Here is a 17,723-nt window from a genome sequence, read left to right on the forward strand (position 1 = left end):
AATGCCCTACCTGCAACAGGAGTGAACTCGCCAACATTGAGGGCATTTAAAAGTTTATTGGATAAGCATATGGATGATAATGGCATAGTGTAGGTTAGATGGCTTTTGTTTCGGTGCAACATCGTGGGCCGAATGGCCTGTACTGCGCTGTATTGTTCTATGTTCTATGTTCTAAGGCTTTAATAAGCTAAGAACTAGTCTGGTGCCGAGACGGGTGCTAACTGGGGTGCCGCCCACAAGGCGGCCCCTTATATACGGCTCCCAGGTGGGCGGAGCCGGAGCGGAGTCCCCCAGGGCTCCAAGCTCGGTCTTAAAGGGGACATCACCTTACATGATGACAAGGGGACAGTGTTCCAGTAACCGTTCGTCGCAACCGTGCATGGACCAAGGTTGGAATGAGGGCAGGAGCTGAATCATCATCCGAGTGCGGACCGGCGGGGCAGGAGTTGCGGGCTTGGATTTTTTTTCCTGTTTTTTTTTTGTAGACAGGACATAACCGGGAGGTTTTCCGGAGACGGCACGCGGCGCAGTGGCTAGCACTGCGGCGCCGAGGACCCCCGGGTTCGAATCCCGGTCCCGGGCCACTGTCCGTGTGTGGAGTTTGCACATTCTCCCCCCCCGTGTCTGCGTGGGCTTCGCCCCCACGACCCAAAGATGTGCCGGGTGAGGTGGATTGGCCACGGCACTTCGGGACAAAAATGGTTGCAAATGCTTCAGCCTTGTCTTTCGCACTGATGCGCTGGGGCTCCTCCTTCATGGCTGGATGTGGTAGAACTACGAAGTTTAGATCCGATCTGTTGTCTATCGCTTTTGCTGCTTCGGCTGTCTGCCAGGCCAGGGGCCTGCACTCTGCATTGAACCAGGGTTGATCCCCTGGCTTGAGGGCAACGGTGGGGGTGGGGGGAATATGCCGGGCCATGAGGTTTCTAGATTGTGGTTTTATATAGTTCTGCTGTTGCCAATTGCTCCAAGTGCCTCTTGGATACCCAGTTTTGGAACGCGACAAACATCTGTTGGAAATCGATCCCATTTAGCACCGTGTTCGTGTCAGACAACAGAAGGAGGGTATCCTCAATGTGGAGGAGTTCCACTGCTGCCAATGACGTCGGAGGCAGATGCTTCCGCAATGCGTGGATGAGCGAGGCCGAGCTCAAGGAGGTTTTCCCCCTCTCGAGGGTTTCCTCCCGCCTGCTGCAAAGCTAGCCTCACAACTCGGTCCTTTAAGGATTCAGCCAACGCGGTCAGCACTACCAAGCCACTCTTGGTGACGAAGATTAAAGTGTCCCGGTCCCCCCCCCCCCAGAATACCCGTTGTGCCCTTGCCACCCAATTCGTTTTTTCCAATGAAGGGGGCAATTTAGCGTGTTCAACCCGCCTAAACCCAGCGCATCTTTGGGTTGTGGGGAGGAGGGGGGGGGGGGGGGGGGGGGGGAACCCACGCAGACACGGGAGAACGTGCAAACTCCACGCGCGGACGGTGCCCCGGAGCCGGGATCGAACCGGGACCTCGGCGCCGTGAGGCAGCGGGGCTGACCCACTGCGCCACCGTGCGGCCCTCCTTGTGCATGTTTTGACATGATGCCATCAGGCTTCATGAGGTCCGGGTTCTGCAGCACTGCGCTGTCACCTTTGGCGGAATGCCCCCCCCCCCCCCGGTAGAATAGGACATACCCAGGGACGGGGGGGGATGGCGGTGTCCGACACATTGTCGGCGAGGTGTGATTCGGCGAGGGTGACTGCGCCCGGCGGGTGCTCTGCTAGTTTGTGAGGCAGCTCTCCCGACTTGGGCACATCCCCCCCCCCCATGTGCCAGCGAGGAGAACGTTGCAGGGCGCGGAGGGTTGGCGTCTGGTGATGACGTTGATGTTGGGTGGTCCATCTGGTTTCCCTCCTTGTTGACTGAGCTGTTGTGGCTGAGCGTCAACCACAGAGCTGTGGGGTCCGGGAGTCACATGTAGACCAGACTGAGTAAGGTGGCAGGCTTTCCTTCCTCAAAGGATCTGAGTGGGGTTACTGGGATAGGGGGGAGGTGTGGGCTTGGGTAGGGCGCTCTTTCAAAGGTCTGGGGCTGACTCGATGGGCCGAATGGCCTCCTTCTGCACTGTGAATTCTACGATTCTATGGTTTTGTCGCAGTCGCGAGGGAGGGGCTGTTCTTCGTGTCCTTGTTGGTGAAGGAAACTAAACACCTGAGCTTTAACGCTCCATTGAGATAGCTCATTGTTACTGATGTATGACTAAAGCTCTCCCAGGATTGTGTCGCCCTGTCGGAATGTGGTTTGGGGTGGTTTTGCCGTCCTATGGAAATTCTACTGTATGCAGGTGGTTTGCTGACAAAGCTGGACAAGCAAAGATGGTAGAATAAAGAGCTTGTATTGACCTAGCATTTAATCACGCCCCTTGCCAGCATCTCAAAGTGCTTCACAACCACCTTCAGAAGTGTTGTTCTGTACGCAAACATGGCAGACAAATACACACAGCCCAATCCCATTAGCAACAGTTGAGATGAATGGCCCATTAAATCTGCTTTTGGTGCCATTTATTGAGGGAGGGAATGTTGGCCTAGACACCAGCGGAAACCTCCTGCTGTTTGAATACCCTGGTAGTGGTTGGGGCTGGTTTAGGAGAGCTGAGAGAGCTACACTGAGTCAACGTTGACATGACGAGCAGGAAGATATACTTGACTCAGGTGATGGTTGCTTCACAGCTCCAGGGTCCCAGGTTCGATTCCCGGGCTTGGGTCACTGTCCATGCGGAGTCTGCTCGTTCTGCCCCCTCCCCCCCCCCCCGTGTCTGCGTGGGTTTCCTCCGGGCGCTCCGGTTTCCTCCCATAAGTCCCGAAAGACGTGCTTGTTGGGTGAATCGGACATTCCGAATTCTCCCTCCGTGCACCCGAACAGGCGCCGGAATGTGGCGACGAGGGGTCACAGTGACTTCATTGCAGCGTTAATGTAAGCCCACTTGTGACATTAAAAAATTATTATTATGATCTCTCCCGTTCGAAATGAATAAAAATCAAATCTTGTACAATTCCACAAATGGTTGGAAGCAGGATTTTGGACAGCTCAGTGACGAAACCATTTTAAAAAATGTTTTCAATTAAGGGCCGATTTAGCGTGGCCAATCCACCTACCCTGCATATATTTGAGTTGTGGGCAGGGTAGGTGGATTGGTCAGGCTAAATTGAACCTAGATTGAAAAAAATAATGGGCGAGATTCTCCACTCCCGCGCCAGTTGGGAGAATCGCCTGGGCCGCCAAAATTTCCCGGGTCGCTGGTGCGACCGCCCCTCCCGCGATTCTCCCGAGCGGCGGAGAACAGCCCCCATCGAGTTCCGCGGGCCGGAGAATCGCCGAGACACCCAAAATGGCGATTCTCCGGCACCCCCGATATTCTGAGGCCCGGATGGGCCGAGCGGCCAGGCCAAAACGGCGGGTTCCCCCCGGCGCCGTCCACACCTGGTCCGCTGCAGTCGTGGGGCGGGCGCGTGAACGCTGGGGGGGGGCGGCCTGTGGGTGGGGGGCAGGGGGGATCCTGCATCGGGGGGGTACCTCAATTGTGGGTTGGCCCGCGATCGGCGCCCACCGATCGTCGGGCCGTCCTCTCTGAAGGAGGACCTCCTTCCTTCCGCGGCCCCGCAAGATCCGTCCGCCATCTTCTTGCGGGGCGGACTTAGACAGGACGGCAACCCGCGCATGCCGCGGGTGACGCCAGTTATGCGGCGTCGGCCGCGTCGACTATGCGGCGCCGCCTTAACGCGGCGACAAGGCCTGGCGCGTGTAGGTGACGCTGGCCCCGATCCTGGCCCATTGTGGGGGCCTGAATCGTTCGGGATCGGGGGCCGTTTCGCGCCGGCGTGAACCTCGACGGCGTTCACGACAGCGCGGGCGTTTCGGGCGCGGGCGTGGAGAATCCCGCCCAATATGTGTACTCTTCAATTAACTAAAAGAATCTTTGGGTTGTGGGGGTGAGACCCACGCAGACGCAGGGAGAATGTGCAAACTCCACACCGGACGGTGACCCGGGGCCGGGATCGAACCCGGGTCCTTGGCCACCGTGAGGCAGCCGTGCTAACCACTGCGACGCCGTGCCGCCCGAATAAACCGTTTTTGATGTACTTTGGTGCATGCCGGAATTTGATTCGTTTACTTGTAATGAAAACTTCTCAAACCGGTTTCAAGGCTTTTTATGATTTTTCTTCCGATGTCATGGCGAGATAGACGTTCCCATGAAGCCCTCCGATACCTCAAACCCAATCCTTCATGTGGGCCAAGATAGTGGGCTAGTTGCTTGGCTGCTGGGAGGAATCTAAGCCAAGCCCAGCTGACGCTGGGAACACTGGGTTTAGATGAATCAGTTCCAGCTAGGCAGTGAATTGACAAGTTTCATAGAATTTAGAAGAAGTAGAAATCGCTTATTGTCACAAGTAGGCTTCAAATGAAGTGGACTGTGAAAAGCCCCTAGTCGCCATATTCCGGCGCCTGTTCGGGGAGGCTGGTACGGGAATTGAACCGTGCTGCTGGCCTGCCTTGGTCTGCTTTCAAAGCCTACAGTGCAGAAGGAGGCCATTCGGCCCATTGGGTCTGCACCGGCCCTTGGAAAGAGCACCCTATCCAAGCCCACACCCCATACCCATAACCCAGTAACCCCACCCCATTTTTTGGACGCTAAGGGACAATTTATCACGACCAATCCACCCTAACCTGCACACCTTTGGACACTAAGGGTGAATTTAGCACGGCCAATCCACCTAACCTGCACATCTTTGGTCACTAAGGGGCAATTTAGCACGGCCAATCCACCTAACCTGCACATCTTTGGACACTAAGGGGACAATTTAGCACGGCCAATCCACCTAACCTGCACATCTTTGGACACTAAGGGGCAATTTAGCACGGTCAATCCACCTAACCTGCACATCTTTGGACACTAAGGGACAATTTAGCACGGCCAATCCACCCAACCTGCACATCTTTGGACACTAAGGGGCAATTTAGCACGGCCAATCCATCTAACCTGCACATCTTTGGACACTAAGGGGCAATTTAACACAGCCAATCCACCCAACCTGCACATCTTTGGACACTAAGGGGCAATTTAGCACGGCCAATCCACCTAACCTGCACATCTTTGGACTGTGGGAGGAAACCGGAGCGCCCGGAGGAAACCCACGCAGACACGGGGGGAGAACGTGCAGACTCCGCACAGACAGTGACCCAAGCCGGGAATCAAACCCAGGACCCTGGGGCTGTGAAGCCACTGTGCTAACCACTATGTTACCGTGCTGCCCGCGAGGGACCGAAGCCTTTTTTTGAAAGATTCTTTTGGTTCGCTTTAAGTTTCCTCACGCAACACAGACTGCAAACAAACAAGGGGACACACGCTTACTGTTGTAGATCCTGGTAGAGTTACCTAAATCAGCAAGAAATTCTTTGGTACTGAACATGTGCCGTTCCTTCACCAAGGAAGGATTTTTTTTTTGGTGATAGCCAGGGAGGTTGCAATCAGATTAAAACAGAGCTTTGTCACATTAGAAGTGCAGTTGTTGGCTTTGTGTTGACAGCCAGTGCGAGATTGATCCCAGCACGCCGTGTATCTGGGGGGGGGGGGGGGGAGAGGCAACCTTGGATAATCGCTGGATAGGACTGGATTTGACCCTTTGAACGCAGCACTTCCTTCGCAGCTGTCAAAACACTGAATATAACCGGAGCAAAGAAAAAAAATTCTGTTTCCAAGGCATATTGTTCTGGCCCAGGTTCTTTTTGAACTTTTGTACTCATCAAAGTGAAGGATGTTTGAACGCGGGGGGGGGGGGGGGGGGGGAGGAACAAGGCCAGCTATTCCAGGCGCCCTGGGGCTGAGGTCCTGCAAGGGTTTCACAAATCTCTCCCGAGAGTGGCTGGAGGAGTCCAGGGAAACTCCCAATGTCGACAGCAAGCGTTTCCTTCTCCTGAAGGTGCTGATACCTGCTGAGGAATACTTCCCTGGTTGGTGGCTACCGGGCCCCGCCTTGAGTGGCGTTTCCTCATGAGGAAGTCCATGGAAGTGACTATCACAGACAGGGTTTGCCGAACAGGAGGATGCTGTTTTGCCTAAAGCGGCACACCTAACCTGCACATCTTTGGACACTAAGGGACAATTTAGCACGGCCAATCCACCTAACCTGCACATCTTTGGACACTAAGGGACAATTTAGCACGGCCAATCCACCCAACCTGCACATCTTTGGACACTAAGGGACAATTTAGCACGGCCAATCCACCCAACCTGCACATCTTTGGACACTAAGGGACAATTTAGCACGGCCAATCCACCTAAACTGCACATCTTTGGACACTAAGAGACAATTTAGCACGGCCAGTCCACCTAACCTGCACATCTTTGGACACTAAGGGACAATTTAGCACGGCCAATCCACCTAACCTGCACATCTTTGGACACTAAGGGGCAATTTAGCACGGCCAACCCACCCAACCTGCACATCTTTGGACACTAAGGGACAATTTAGCATGGCCAATCCACCCAACCTGCACATCTTTGGACACTAAGGGACAATTTAGCACGGCCAATCCACCTAACCTGCACATCTTTGGACACTAAGGGACAATTTAGCACGGCCAATCCACCTACCCTGCACATCTTTGGGCCGTGGGAGGAAACCGGAGCACCCGGAGGAAACCCACGCACACATGGGGGTGAGAACGTGTAGACTCCAGACAGACAAGTCACCCGAGGCCGGAATTGAACCCGGGTCCCTGGTGCTGTGAGGCAGCGGTGCTAACCACTGTGCCTCCCCAAACAGTTTGAATTGGTGCTGTGCGGCCAATAAACCACGGTGGCCATTATTGCGGCCTAGTCTGACCCCACTCTCACCTGACGCTCACATTCCAGGAGTACGACGCGTTAGTTCAGTTCGCCTTTCCTTGACCCGGCCTATCGAGGCCAACTGTAGTCGGTTGACATTAATCTGACAAAAACCAAGAGCTGAGATCCTGCACTGTTGGTGCTTGCTGCCTTGTGGTGCTGGGACAGCTCAGGTGAGGCCTTGCTCTTGCAAGTCAGAGAGTTCTGTACCATTTCGGATGGACCGTTCCAGATAGGCAAGAGGTACGTACAGTGTAAAGCCCTCTTTTGCTACTTGGGTCCTGTCCCCAGAGGAACCTGTGATGGGTCTTCTCAAGTGGCTTGCCTGGGCCAGTCCGGAGAGGATAGAGACAGCGCCGGGTATGTGGGATGGAGTCACGTGTAGCAATCACCTAGGTCTTAGACGGGGTAAGCGGGGCAGATTTTCCCTTTCCCTAAACCAGTTGCGTTTTTATGGCAATCCATCATTCAGATTTGCGGATGGTTTGTGTGTGTGTGTGTGTGTGGGCTTCAATTAAACATTCTGACTGTTGCTGTTGCTCCTCTCTTCCAGTGTTGTGAGCCCAAAGCAAGCACAAAGGTGAAGCAACAGACCTTGTACCAGCCAAAGAAACAGCAGCGATTTAGTTTCATACTTCCGGAGCCGGAGAGACTGCACAAAGGTATGTACGCCCTGTCATGGGCAAGGGTTTAAATAACCCCAAAGTATATTATGGAGTTCACCTGCCCTATAACTGTTTATTGAATTTGACTACGATGGGCACAAGGTAGGCACAATAACGCCTTTCTAGGTGTTATTCTTAGGCGCTTTTAATCAAAAGAAAACTTTACTCTAAGAATTTAGTTAACATTTGTATAAACACACACAGCAAGAATTTGTATCGCTTACAAACATAGAGACCCCACACAGCTACAGTAATCGATGTATAACCCTTAATGAATCCCCCCCTTAACTGTTCCAATTCAATAATAAAATCCAAGTAAACCCAGAAACCCCTTTTCCAAGGTGTGGCCCAGCACACGGCACACTTACTGGTATAAGATTTGTTATTGATACTCTTGTTCCCCTTTTCAAACGGCAGATTTGAATTACTTCCAGAGAGCAATTATCTCTTTTAAGCTACCAAGCAGTCCGGAACTGTTTTTAAAATGAAGATAGAGAAAGGCACTTCTTTCGACCTGTGCAGTTTAAACCAGTCCAAACTCAAAGCGAAAGTAAAAACTCTCAGAGCCACAGCCCAGCTCCACCCACACAAATGACATCACTGAAGCCATGTGATAAGACAAAAAGCTTTTCCAAAAGGGACACTCCCATGACAGTCCTTTCTGATCATCTCCTCCTCAAACTCTGGAGGCACAGTTTGTGAACACATTGCAATTGAAAGTCGCCGCTTATTCCATAAATATCAGAGCCCCCATGGCACTGGTTACAGTCAAGTCAGATGATCCCCAGCTTAATTTGAACAGGAGCGTCACTCCGTGTGAAGTACTTCCATTCTGCTATTGAAGATCTGTCCTTTTACGATCTCCAAGTCTACTAATTTAGAATTGGTCATTTCCAAGACGGTTAGAGAGTTCAGGAGCATCATGAAGCCGATTAAAGAGTATTTTTTGTTGCTGGGGAATTTAAAAAAATTAACTGGCGCAAAAAGTAGAATTAAAAGCTTGAGCAAACCCACCTCAAAATGAGAGAATGGGACCGTTATGATATATTAAAAATCAATGGGTGGGATTTTCCCCGGAGGTCCCCAGTTGCGATCAACGGAATACGCCGGAAGCTCCTGCCGCTGGCCAATGGCAGGCTGTGGGAAAACACGCAGCACAGGGGGCAGGTAAGAGATTCTGCCCGATGCCAGGGTGTTGGCTACAAGGCCTTCCCCGTTGTCACCTTTTCCTTCTGCCCATTCCCCTGCCTAACTTTACACCTGGAAGTTCCTGTTGTAACTTGTCACGCCGTAATCAGGCCCTTCCGGCGGTGGTGTTGTTGCATCGCGTCCGTTTTTAAATCTTTCGGCCTCTTTTTCCTTTAGTCGTTCGCGAGACATGGGCGCAGGATGTGCCTCCAATTATGGCCCATCCCGAATTGCCCCTTGAGGGGGTGGTTAAGGGTCAGCCACGTTGCTGTTGGGGGGGGGGGTGTCCGGAGTCACGCGTAGGCCAGACCAGGCAAAGACGGCAGATTTCCTTCCCCTAAAGGACATTAGCGAACCAGATGGGGGCTTTCTTAGAACGACAATCGATGGCGGCATCATGGGGTCGTCGTTGAACTTTTTTTCAATTCCAGATTTCTGCTGAATTCAGATTTCGCATCAGTCTGGTTTGCTAGCTCAGTGACAATGCCACTACGCCGCCAAGAGGCGGTGCAGAACTCATTGGGCCGAATGTCCTCCTTCTGCACTGTAAATTCTATGATAGCTTGTATAACGAAGGGCGGCACGGCAGCACAAGTGGGCAGCACTGTGGCTAACAGCGCCAGGGTCCCGGGTTCAATTCCCGGGCTTGGGTCACTGTCTGTGCGGAGTCTGCACGTTCTCCCCCCCTGTCTGCGTGGGTTTCCTCCGGGTGCTCCGGTTCCTCCCACAGCCCAATGACCTGCAGGCTCGGTGGATTGGCCGCGCTAAATTGCCCTTAGTAACCAAAAAGGTTAGGAGGGGTTTTTGGGTTACGGGGATAGGGTGGAAGTGAGGGCTTAAGTGGGTCGGTGCAGACTCGATGGGCCGAATGGCCTCCTGTACTGTATGTTCTATGTCTATGTGTCCAAAAAGATTAGGTGGGGTTACTGGGTTACAGGGATAGGGTGGAGGTGTGGGCTTGGGCGGGGTGCTCTTTCTAAGAGCCGGTGCAGACTCGATGGGCCGAATGGCCTCCTTCTGCACTGTAAATTCTATGATAATCTATGATAATGCAATTCCCATCGACAAATACGCACTTTGTATTGGCCGGAATTTTCCCGCCTTTACAAATTCCCGTGTCCATATTTACATTGCAGACTCATCGTGCTCTAATTTATCCGTGTTCAAGTTGCTGAGGGTTGCCTAGGTAGCCACTTTGCCCAGGTTGTCAGTCTCCTCGTTTGAGCATCGGGACTGGGCGGTGGCAGGCTGTGGAGGCATCGCCCCGAAGCCCAATATCTGTCCCCTGTCCCAACGCCAACAATTGTACAGCTTCAGCTTGCGTGGGTCATTTTGGTTGCACCCTGATGGCTAACATAGCTCAGGGAGTTGGAATGCGAGTTGTTGCTGGTCTATATGACTAGGTAACACACCGGACAGCGCATTCGCCCACTGAGCAGGGGACTTGGCCTCCGCAACCTTCTGCGGCAATGAGTTCCACAGATTCAACACCCTCTGGCTGAAGAGATTCCTCCCCATCTCTGTTTTAAAGGATCGTCCCTTCAGTCTGAGGATGTGCCCTCGGTTTCTAGTTTTTCCGACAAGTGGAAACACCCTTTCCACGTCCACTCTACCCGGGCCTCTCGGTATCCTGTAAGTTTCAATGAGATCCCCCCCTCATCCTTCTAAACTTGCATCGAGTACAGACCCAGAGTCCTCAACCGCTCCCCATATGACAAGTCCATCATACCTGGGAAGCTCCTACTCTGCAAGCCCCACGGGCAGATCAATAATGATTTCCCACTGGTCTTCGTGGGGGATACGACATGATGGTTCATAAATCATGACTTCCTTGACTTAACCAGGATCCCATAAGTTATGTTTTCCTTCCACCTTGGGGGAAAAAAAACTCCTCCAGGTCTCTCTCTTCTTGCAACCCCTTTAAGATTGAACCATTCAGCTTGCATCAACTCTTTCAATGTTCTTACCCAAAATGTATCACCTCACAATTACCCTGTGTCGAACTTGGCTTTTAACGCAAGCAGGGGCAATATTCTTGTTGAGGATTCAGGCACCCTGATGATCTAGAATCCCTACAGTCCAGAAGGAGGCCATTCTGCACCAATCCTCCAAAAGAGCACTCTACCTCGGCCCAGTCCCCTCCCTCTCCCTGTAACCCCACCTAACCTTTTTGGACACTAAAAGGCAATTAATTTAACCTGCACATCTCCGCGTGCTCCGGTTTCCTCCCACAGTCCAAAGATGTGCAGGTTAGGTGGATTGGCCGTGTTAAATTGCCCCTTAGTGTACATAGGTGTGCAGGTTAGGTTAAGGGGTCATAGGGATAGGGCGGGGAATTGCGCTTGGGTGGAGTGCTCTTTCAGAGGGCCGGTGCAGACTCGGTGGGCCGAATGGCCATCTTCTGCACTGTGATATGATCTGTGGACTGTGGGAGGAAACCGGAGCACCCGGAGGAAACCAACGCAGACACCGGGGGAGATGATGAAAACTCCACACAGCCAGTCACCCAAGGTCGGAATCGAACCGAGGGCCCTGGCGCTGTGAGGCAGCCGTGCTAACCCACTGTGCCCACCGTGTCGCCCTATGATACACCTCTGACCTTCCAGTTATCCTTTTTTCCCGCAGCTTGGCCAATACTTTGCTTTTTCTTTGATTTTGGCAGATGGCTAAAAAGGAGGATGATCTCGATGTGCTGCTCCCAAACTGGACGGGAGCGGCTGCACATGGATTCAGTATTAGTGGTGATGACGAGGGGATCTTTATCAAGGATGTGGTGCAGAATTCTCCAGCAGGAAAGAGTGGAGTGATGAAGGAAGGTATTGGTGCTGCTTTCTAATTGATGGTTTTCCTTGCCCTCGTTCAAGGCTGGGGTAGAACACTCTGAACTAATGGTCTAATTCTTCAACAGGGACAGAACTGTTAGGCTACATTTTAGACTGTTTTATTTCACTACATTAGTTATGTCGCTTCAAAGCTGCTGAGTCTAATTATTGTTGAGTTAATGCGCGCTGAGGTCACTCAGAATGTAATTGCAGTACTATCAGGGAAAGCTATTTGGTTTGTAACATCTCTCCCACTCTTCTGCAAACTCTAATTATCAATGCGGTCACGCTGAGGTCACTCAGAGTACAATTGCAGTACTGTCAGGGAACGCTTGTTAGTCAGTTTCAGGCCCCAGCACAAAGGTATGCATCGTTGTACGATTACTTTACACATCAGCCTCCATGTAATCTGTACCAGTAAGTTTAAATTATTAGGGCGGCACGCTGGCACAGTGGTGAGCACTGCTGCCGAGGACCCGGGTTCGATCCCGGCACTGCGTCACTGTCCATTTGGAGTTTGCACATTGTCTGCATGGGTCTCACTCCCACAACACAAAGATGTGCAGGGTAGGTGAGTTGGCCTCGCTAAATTGCCCCTTGATTGGAAAAAAACCCATAATTGGGTACTCTAACTTTATTTGTAAGAAGTATTTAAATGAAGCTTCTCGCCAGCGAGTCGCGTCCCCCGATTCTCGCCAGATATTGTTCCTGCATCGCCATTCTCCCCGACGGCTAACGGGGCGGGGTAAAAATCCGGCCCCCCCCCCGAAGGGATCATTCTTGCGCAATCGCAGGATCGCACTAAACGGCGCTTTCACAAAGATGATCCTTTGCAGTTTCAGGCTCTGACGCCCTCGTTCTCTTTTTTTTCAACCCCCCCCCCGTCTCCAAGGTGACCAGATTGTGAGTGCAACGATCTATTTTGATGAGATGGGATATGACGAGGCGCAGAAAATACTGCAGACCGTGGATCGACACACCGTCGGACTCAAGCTACACCGGAAGGGAGAAAAGCTTTCTCCCGGGGGGAGTTATTCCTGGAACCCGGAACGGATGGAGGCTACGAGTCCAGGTGCTGTGCTGGTACGTGTGGCCGCCTTGAGTAAAGTCATATTAAGATGATTTTTTTAAAGAAATTGCAATTCGGAGTTGTGGGACGGTGCTACTTCAGGGGAGGACGGGTCTGGAATGTCGGCAAGCTCCTGGTTTTGTGGGTTTACATCGCATGGCACAGCGAGGAGGCCTGGGGTCACCGTCAGCGGGTTCCCCGTCGGTGCGCGGCTGTCGGGCCACGGGAAACTCCATTGCCTTCGCGTGACCGGCCAGTGACGAGCTGCCGCCTGTGCGGGAAAGCCCGCTGGGTTTTGGAGGGGCCGGGGGGGGGGGGAAGGAAATCCAGCTCTAGATTTTGAAAGCAGCATTTGGCAGCTTTATTTTCAGGCTGCTTACATAGCTGGTGAGTGAGTGGGATTGTACTGTTAAATAACGGTCACACAGAAGCCCCCCCCCCCCCGCACCTTATAGGCTTACAGAGCGGGCCTGTGCTGAACGGGTAGCTCTGTTTTTGGACATTGCGTGGGGCGCCCTGGTTGGCCTCAGTGCCTTGGATCAACGAAGGAAACGTTGTCCAGGGTTTCCGACTCTCCCGATCGAAATGAGTAACGTGGGGAGCGCGTGGAGGGGACCGGGTTCTGCTGGGTTGGCGCCCGCCAGTTGGATACTGTTGTTCACCCAGTCAGCCGAGCATAATGATGGGCCTCTTTTAGTGAGCGGCCAGGTGACAACACCTTCGGGAGAAGGGGGCGGGGGGGGGGGGGGAGGGGAGGGGGGGGGGGGGGGGTTGGAGGAGAAGAGAGAGAAATTGCAGGGCTCACAAAATAAAAGAAATGGAAGGATGCAGTCTATGGCGTGAAAAATCGTCTTCGGAAAAATTGCTGTGGTCTCCAGTAACTGGGGAGAGGCCTGGACTTTCTCCTTCCTCTGCTACAAATGCTGCCCTCTAGAGGCACTGGTGAAATGCATCTCTTCTGGTGGGTCTCGATGGTCACAAGGGTGGTCGCATCTCCGCTTTCGCCTTACAATGATGCTGCCACGGGTGATGGAGTTGTAAGTCAACAGTATTAATTGTAACGCACATCTTTTTTTACATCGTTCCTTGTGACAACAACATTCCCGACTTGTTTCGCTTTGCTTTTGCTGCTTTGCTAACATCCGTGCACCACTCACAACACCTTTTACATAAAAAATAGGAGTAGGCCACTTGGCCCTTCAAGCTTGCGCCACCATTCCCCATGATTGCGGCTGATCGTCTATCTCAACTCCACACTCCCGTGCTCTCCCCATACCTCTTAACACCTTTAGAGTCCAGAAATCTATCTATTCCCTTCTGAAATATATCCAGTGACTTGGCCTCCACGAACTTCTGTGGTAGAGAATTCCACAGGTTCACCACCCGCTGGGTGAAGAAATTTCTCCTCATCTCGGTCCCCAAAATGGCCGACTCCTTCCCTGAGTGAAGCAACCTCTCCTCATCTCGGTCCCCAAAATGGCCGACTCCTTCCCTGAGTGAAGCAACCTCTCCTCATCTCGGTCCCCAAAATGGCCGACTCCTTCCCTGAGTGAAGCAACCTCTCCTCATCTCGGTCCCCAAAATGGCCGACTCCTTCCCTGAGTGAAGCAACCTCTCCTCATCTCGGTCCCCAAAATGGCTGACTCCTTCCCTGAGTGAAGCAACCTCTCCTCATCTCAGTCCCCAAAATGGCCGACTCCTTCCCTGAGTGAAGCAACCTCTCCTCATCTCGGTCCCCAAAATGGCTGACTCCTTCCCTGAGTGAAGCAACCTCTCCTCATCTCAGTCCCCAAAATGGCCGACTCCTTCCGAGTGAAGCAACCTCTCCTTATCTCGGTCCCCAAAATGGCCGACTCCTTCCCTGAGTGAAGCAACCTCTCCTCATCTCGGTCCCCAAAATGGCCGACTCCTTCCCCGAGTGAAGAAATTTCTCCTTATCTCAGTCCTAAATGGCCGGCCCCCGTATCCTGAGAAGGTGACCCCTTGTTCTAGACCCCTCTAGCCGAAGGGAAATATCCCTCTGTCCAGTCGGTCCAGCCTTGTCAGAATTTTATTTGTTTCAATTCGAGCCCCTTTCATTCTTCTGAACTCCAGTGAATAGGGGCCCAGTCGACCCAATCTCTCCTCATACGACAATCCCGCCCATCCCAGGAATCAGTCTGGCGAACCTTCGCTGCGCTCCCTCTTTTTTTTCATTACCCATTCCAATATCCACATTTAAAATGGAAATTGGTGATACAAAATGACCATACTGAAATTGCGTGTTCCTCTAGTGAAGCTACTGCACCATCATGGGTGAGCAGTTAGCACTCTTAAAATGTTTCTCTTTTCAAAACCTCCAACATAATTGCTTGGTGGTACAGAATTTGAGTATCACTGAAGAGACATGGGCGGCACGGCAGTTAGTGCCGCTGCCTCACCGCGCCAGGGACCCTGGTTCGATTCCAGCCTCGGGTGACTGTCTGTGTGGAGTTTGCCCGTTCTCCCCGTGTTTGCGTGGATTTGGGTGGCACAGTCGCACAGTGGTTAGCACTGATGCTTCACCACAGCATCAGAGTCCCGGGTTCGATTGCCGGCCTCGGGTCACTGTCTGTGTGGAGTCTGCCCGTTCTCCTCCGTGCCTGCGTGGGTTTCCTCCGGGCGCTCCGGTTTCCTCCCACAAGTCCCCGAAAGACGTGCTTGTTGGGTGAATTGGACATTCTGAATTCTCCCTCCGTGTCCCCGAACAGGCGCCGGAATGTGGCGACGAGGGGATTTTCACAGTAACTTCATTGCAGTGTTAATGTAAGCCTACTTGGCTCAGGGCGCCGAGGTCCCAGGTTCGGTCCCGGCTCTGGGTCACTGTCTGGGTGGAGTTTGTACATTCTCCCTGTGTTTGTGTGGGTTTCACCCTCACAACCCAAAAGATGTGCAGGGTAGATGGATTGGCCACGCTAAATTGCCCCTTAATTGGAAAAGATGAATTGGGTACTCTAAATTTATTAAAATAAAATATAAGCCTTCAAGTGACAATAAAGATTATATTATATTATATTCCTCCGGGTGCTCCGGTTTTCTCCCAAAGTCCAAGGATGTGCAGGTTAGGTGGATTGGCCGTGCTAATTTGCCCCTTCGTGTCCAAATATGTGCAGGTTAGGTGGATTGGCCGTGCTAAATTGCCCCTTCGTGTCCAAAGATGTGCAGGTTAGGTGGATTGGCCGTGCTAAATTGTCCCCTTAGTGTCCAAAGATGTGCAGGTTAGGTGGATTGGCCGTGCTAAATTGTCTCTTAGCGTCCAAAGATGTGCAGGTTAGGTGGATTGGCCGTGCTAAATTGCCCCTTAGTGTCCAAAGATGTGCGGGTTAGGTGGATTGGCCGTGCTAAATTGCCCCTTCGTGTCCAAAGATGTGCAGGTTAGGTGGATTGGCCGTGCTAAATTGTCCCCTTAGTGTCCAAAGATGTGCAGGTTAGGTGGATTGGCCGTGCTAAATTGTCTCTTAGCGTCCAAAGATGTGCAGGTTAGGTGGATTGGCCGTGCTAAATTGTCCCTTAGTGTCCAAATATGTGCGTGTTAGGTGGATTGGCCGTGCTAAATTGCCCCTTAGTGTCCAAAGATGTGCAGGTTGGGTGGATTGGCCGTGCTAAATTGCCCCTTAGTGTCCAAAGATGTGCGGGTTAGGTGGATTGGCCGCGCTAAATTGTCCCTTAGTGTCCAAAGATGTGCAGGTTAGGTGGATTGGCTGTGCTAATTTGCTCCTTAGTGTCTAAAGATGTGCGGGTTAGGTGGATTGGCCGTGCTAATTTGCTCCTTAGTGTCTAAAGATGTGCAGGTTGGGTGGGGTTCCGGGGATAGGGCAGGGGAGTGGTGCAGACTTGATGGGCCCAATAATAATTTTGACATTCTGAATTATAGTATCCAATTATTTTCTTTTCCAATTAAGGGGCAATTTAGCGTGGCCGATCCACCTACCCTGCGCATCTTTTGGGTTGTGGGGATGAGACCCATGCAGACACGGGGAGAATGTGCAAACTCCACACAGACAATGACCCGGGGCCGGAATTGAACCCGGGTCCTCGGCGCCGTGAGGCAGCTGTGCTAACCACTGCACCGTCGTGCTGCCCTTCGAATAATAATAATTGGCTTACATAGGGCGATCCTTTAAAAGAGATGAGGAAGAATTCTTCTGCCAGAGGGTGGTGAATCTGTGGAACTCTTTGCCGCAGAAGGCTGTGGAGGCCAAATCACTAAGTGTCTTTAAGACAGAGATAGATAGGTTGTTGATCAATAAGGGGATCAGGAGTTATGGGGAGAAGGCAAGAGAATGGGGATGAGAAAAATATCAGCTGTGATTGAATGGGAGCAGATTCGATGGGCCAAGTGGTCTAATTCTGCTCCTATGTGTTAGGGACTTATTAACGCTGCAATGAAGTTACTGTGAAAATCCCCTCGTCGCCACACTCCGGCGCCTGTTCGGGTACACGGAGGGAGAATTCAGAATGTCCAATTCACCGAACAAGCACGTCTTTCGGGACTTCTGGGGGGAAACCAGAGCGCCCGGAGGTAACCCACGCAGACACGGGGGAGAACGGGCAGACTCCGCACAGACAGTGACCCGAGCCCAGGAATCGAACACGGGACCCTGGCGCTGTGAGGCAGCAGTGCTTGCCACCGTGCCACCCAGGATGGACTGATGATCTTAACTTGGTTGTTAGTGCAATTCTTAGCACAATCGTCTCTACCAGGTTCCACTTGCCAGCAATCTACACCCTCTTCTCATCAGTTTTGAAAACTTTCAAATGTGGGCTGGGCAAGGTGGAGGGGAGTCCGGCAAAATTAGCTCTGAGGGGCTTTAGGGTCAAGGGGTGGAGAAGGGAAGGTGAGTAGAGAGAATCCACCCAGATGCTATAGCCAGAGAGGGTGGGATGGGACATACTGGAGGAGGTGGGTGAGGCTAGAGTATCTGTATTGGTAGGTGTTCCAAACGTGGGTGAGGGTGGGTATCAGAGATCAGCTTGATCCTCTCAGCAGAGTCACAGCACCAGGTTCAGAGTAGGTATACTGGTTTATAGTTTATTCCCTTCCCAGCTCTCATACTGCCACACCAGCTGAGATTGGCTAGCTCAGCACAGGCCTGAA

At 52.3% G+C, this 17,723-nt stretch overlaps 1 protein-coding gene across 1 annotated transcript in view; it reads left to right on the forward strand.

The window, feature by feature from the left end:
* The window catches only part of LOC140399924 (neuroblast differentiation-associated protein AHNAK-like), an 84,874-nt gene that overhangs the window by 43,296 nt on the left and 23,855 nt on the right, over positions 1-17,723 (forward strand). The window contains exons 2-4 of the mRNA XM_072489406.1: positions 7,417-7,525; positions 11,379-11,532; positions 12,431-12,621. Of these exons, the coding sequence (XP_072345507.1) occupies positions 11,379-11,532; positions 12,431-12,621 (345 nt within the window). The 5' untranslated portion in view covers positions 7,417-7,525. The remainder of the gene's footprint in view (positions 1-7,416; positions 7,526-11,378; positions 11,533-12,430; positions 12,622-17,723) is intronic.

The sequence above is a fragment of the Scyliorhinus torazame genome, chromosome 24, assembly GCF_047496885.1.
Source record: "Scyliorhinus torazame isolate Kashiwa2021f chromosome 24, sScyTor2.1, whole genome shotgun sequence".
NCBI classification, from domain to species: Eukaryota; Metazoa; Chordata; class Chondrichthyes; order Carcharhiniformes; family Scyliorhinidae; genus Scyliorhinus; species Scyliorhinus torazame.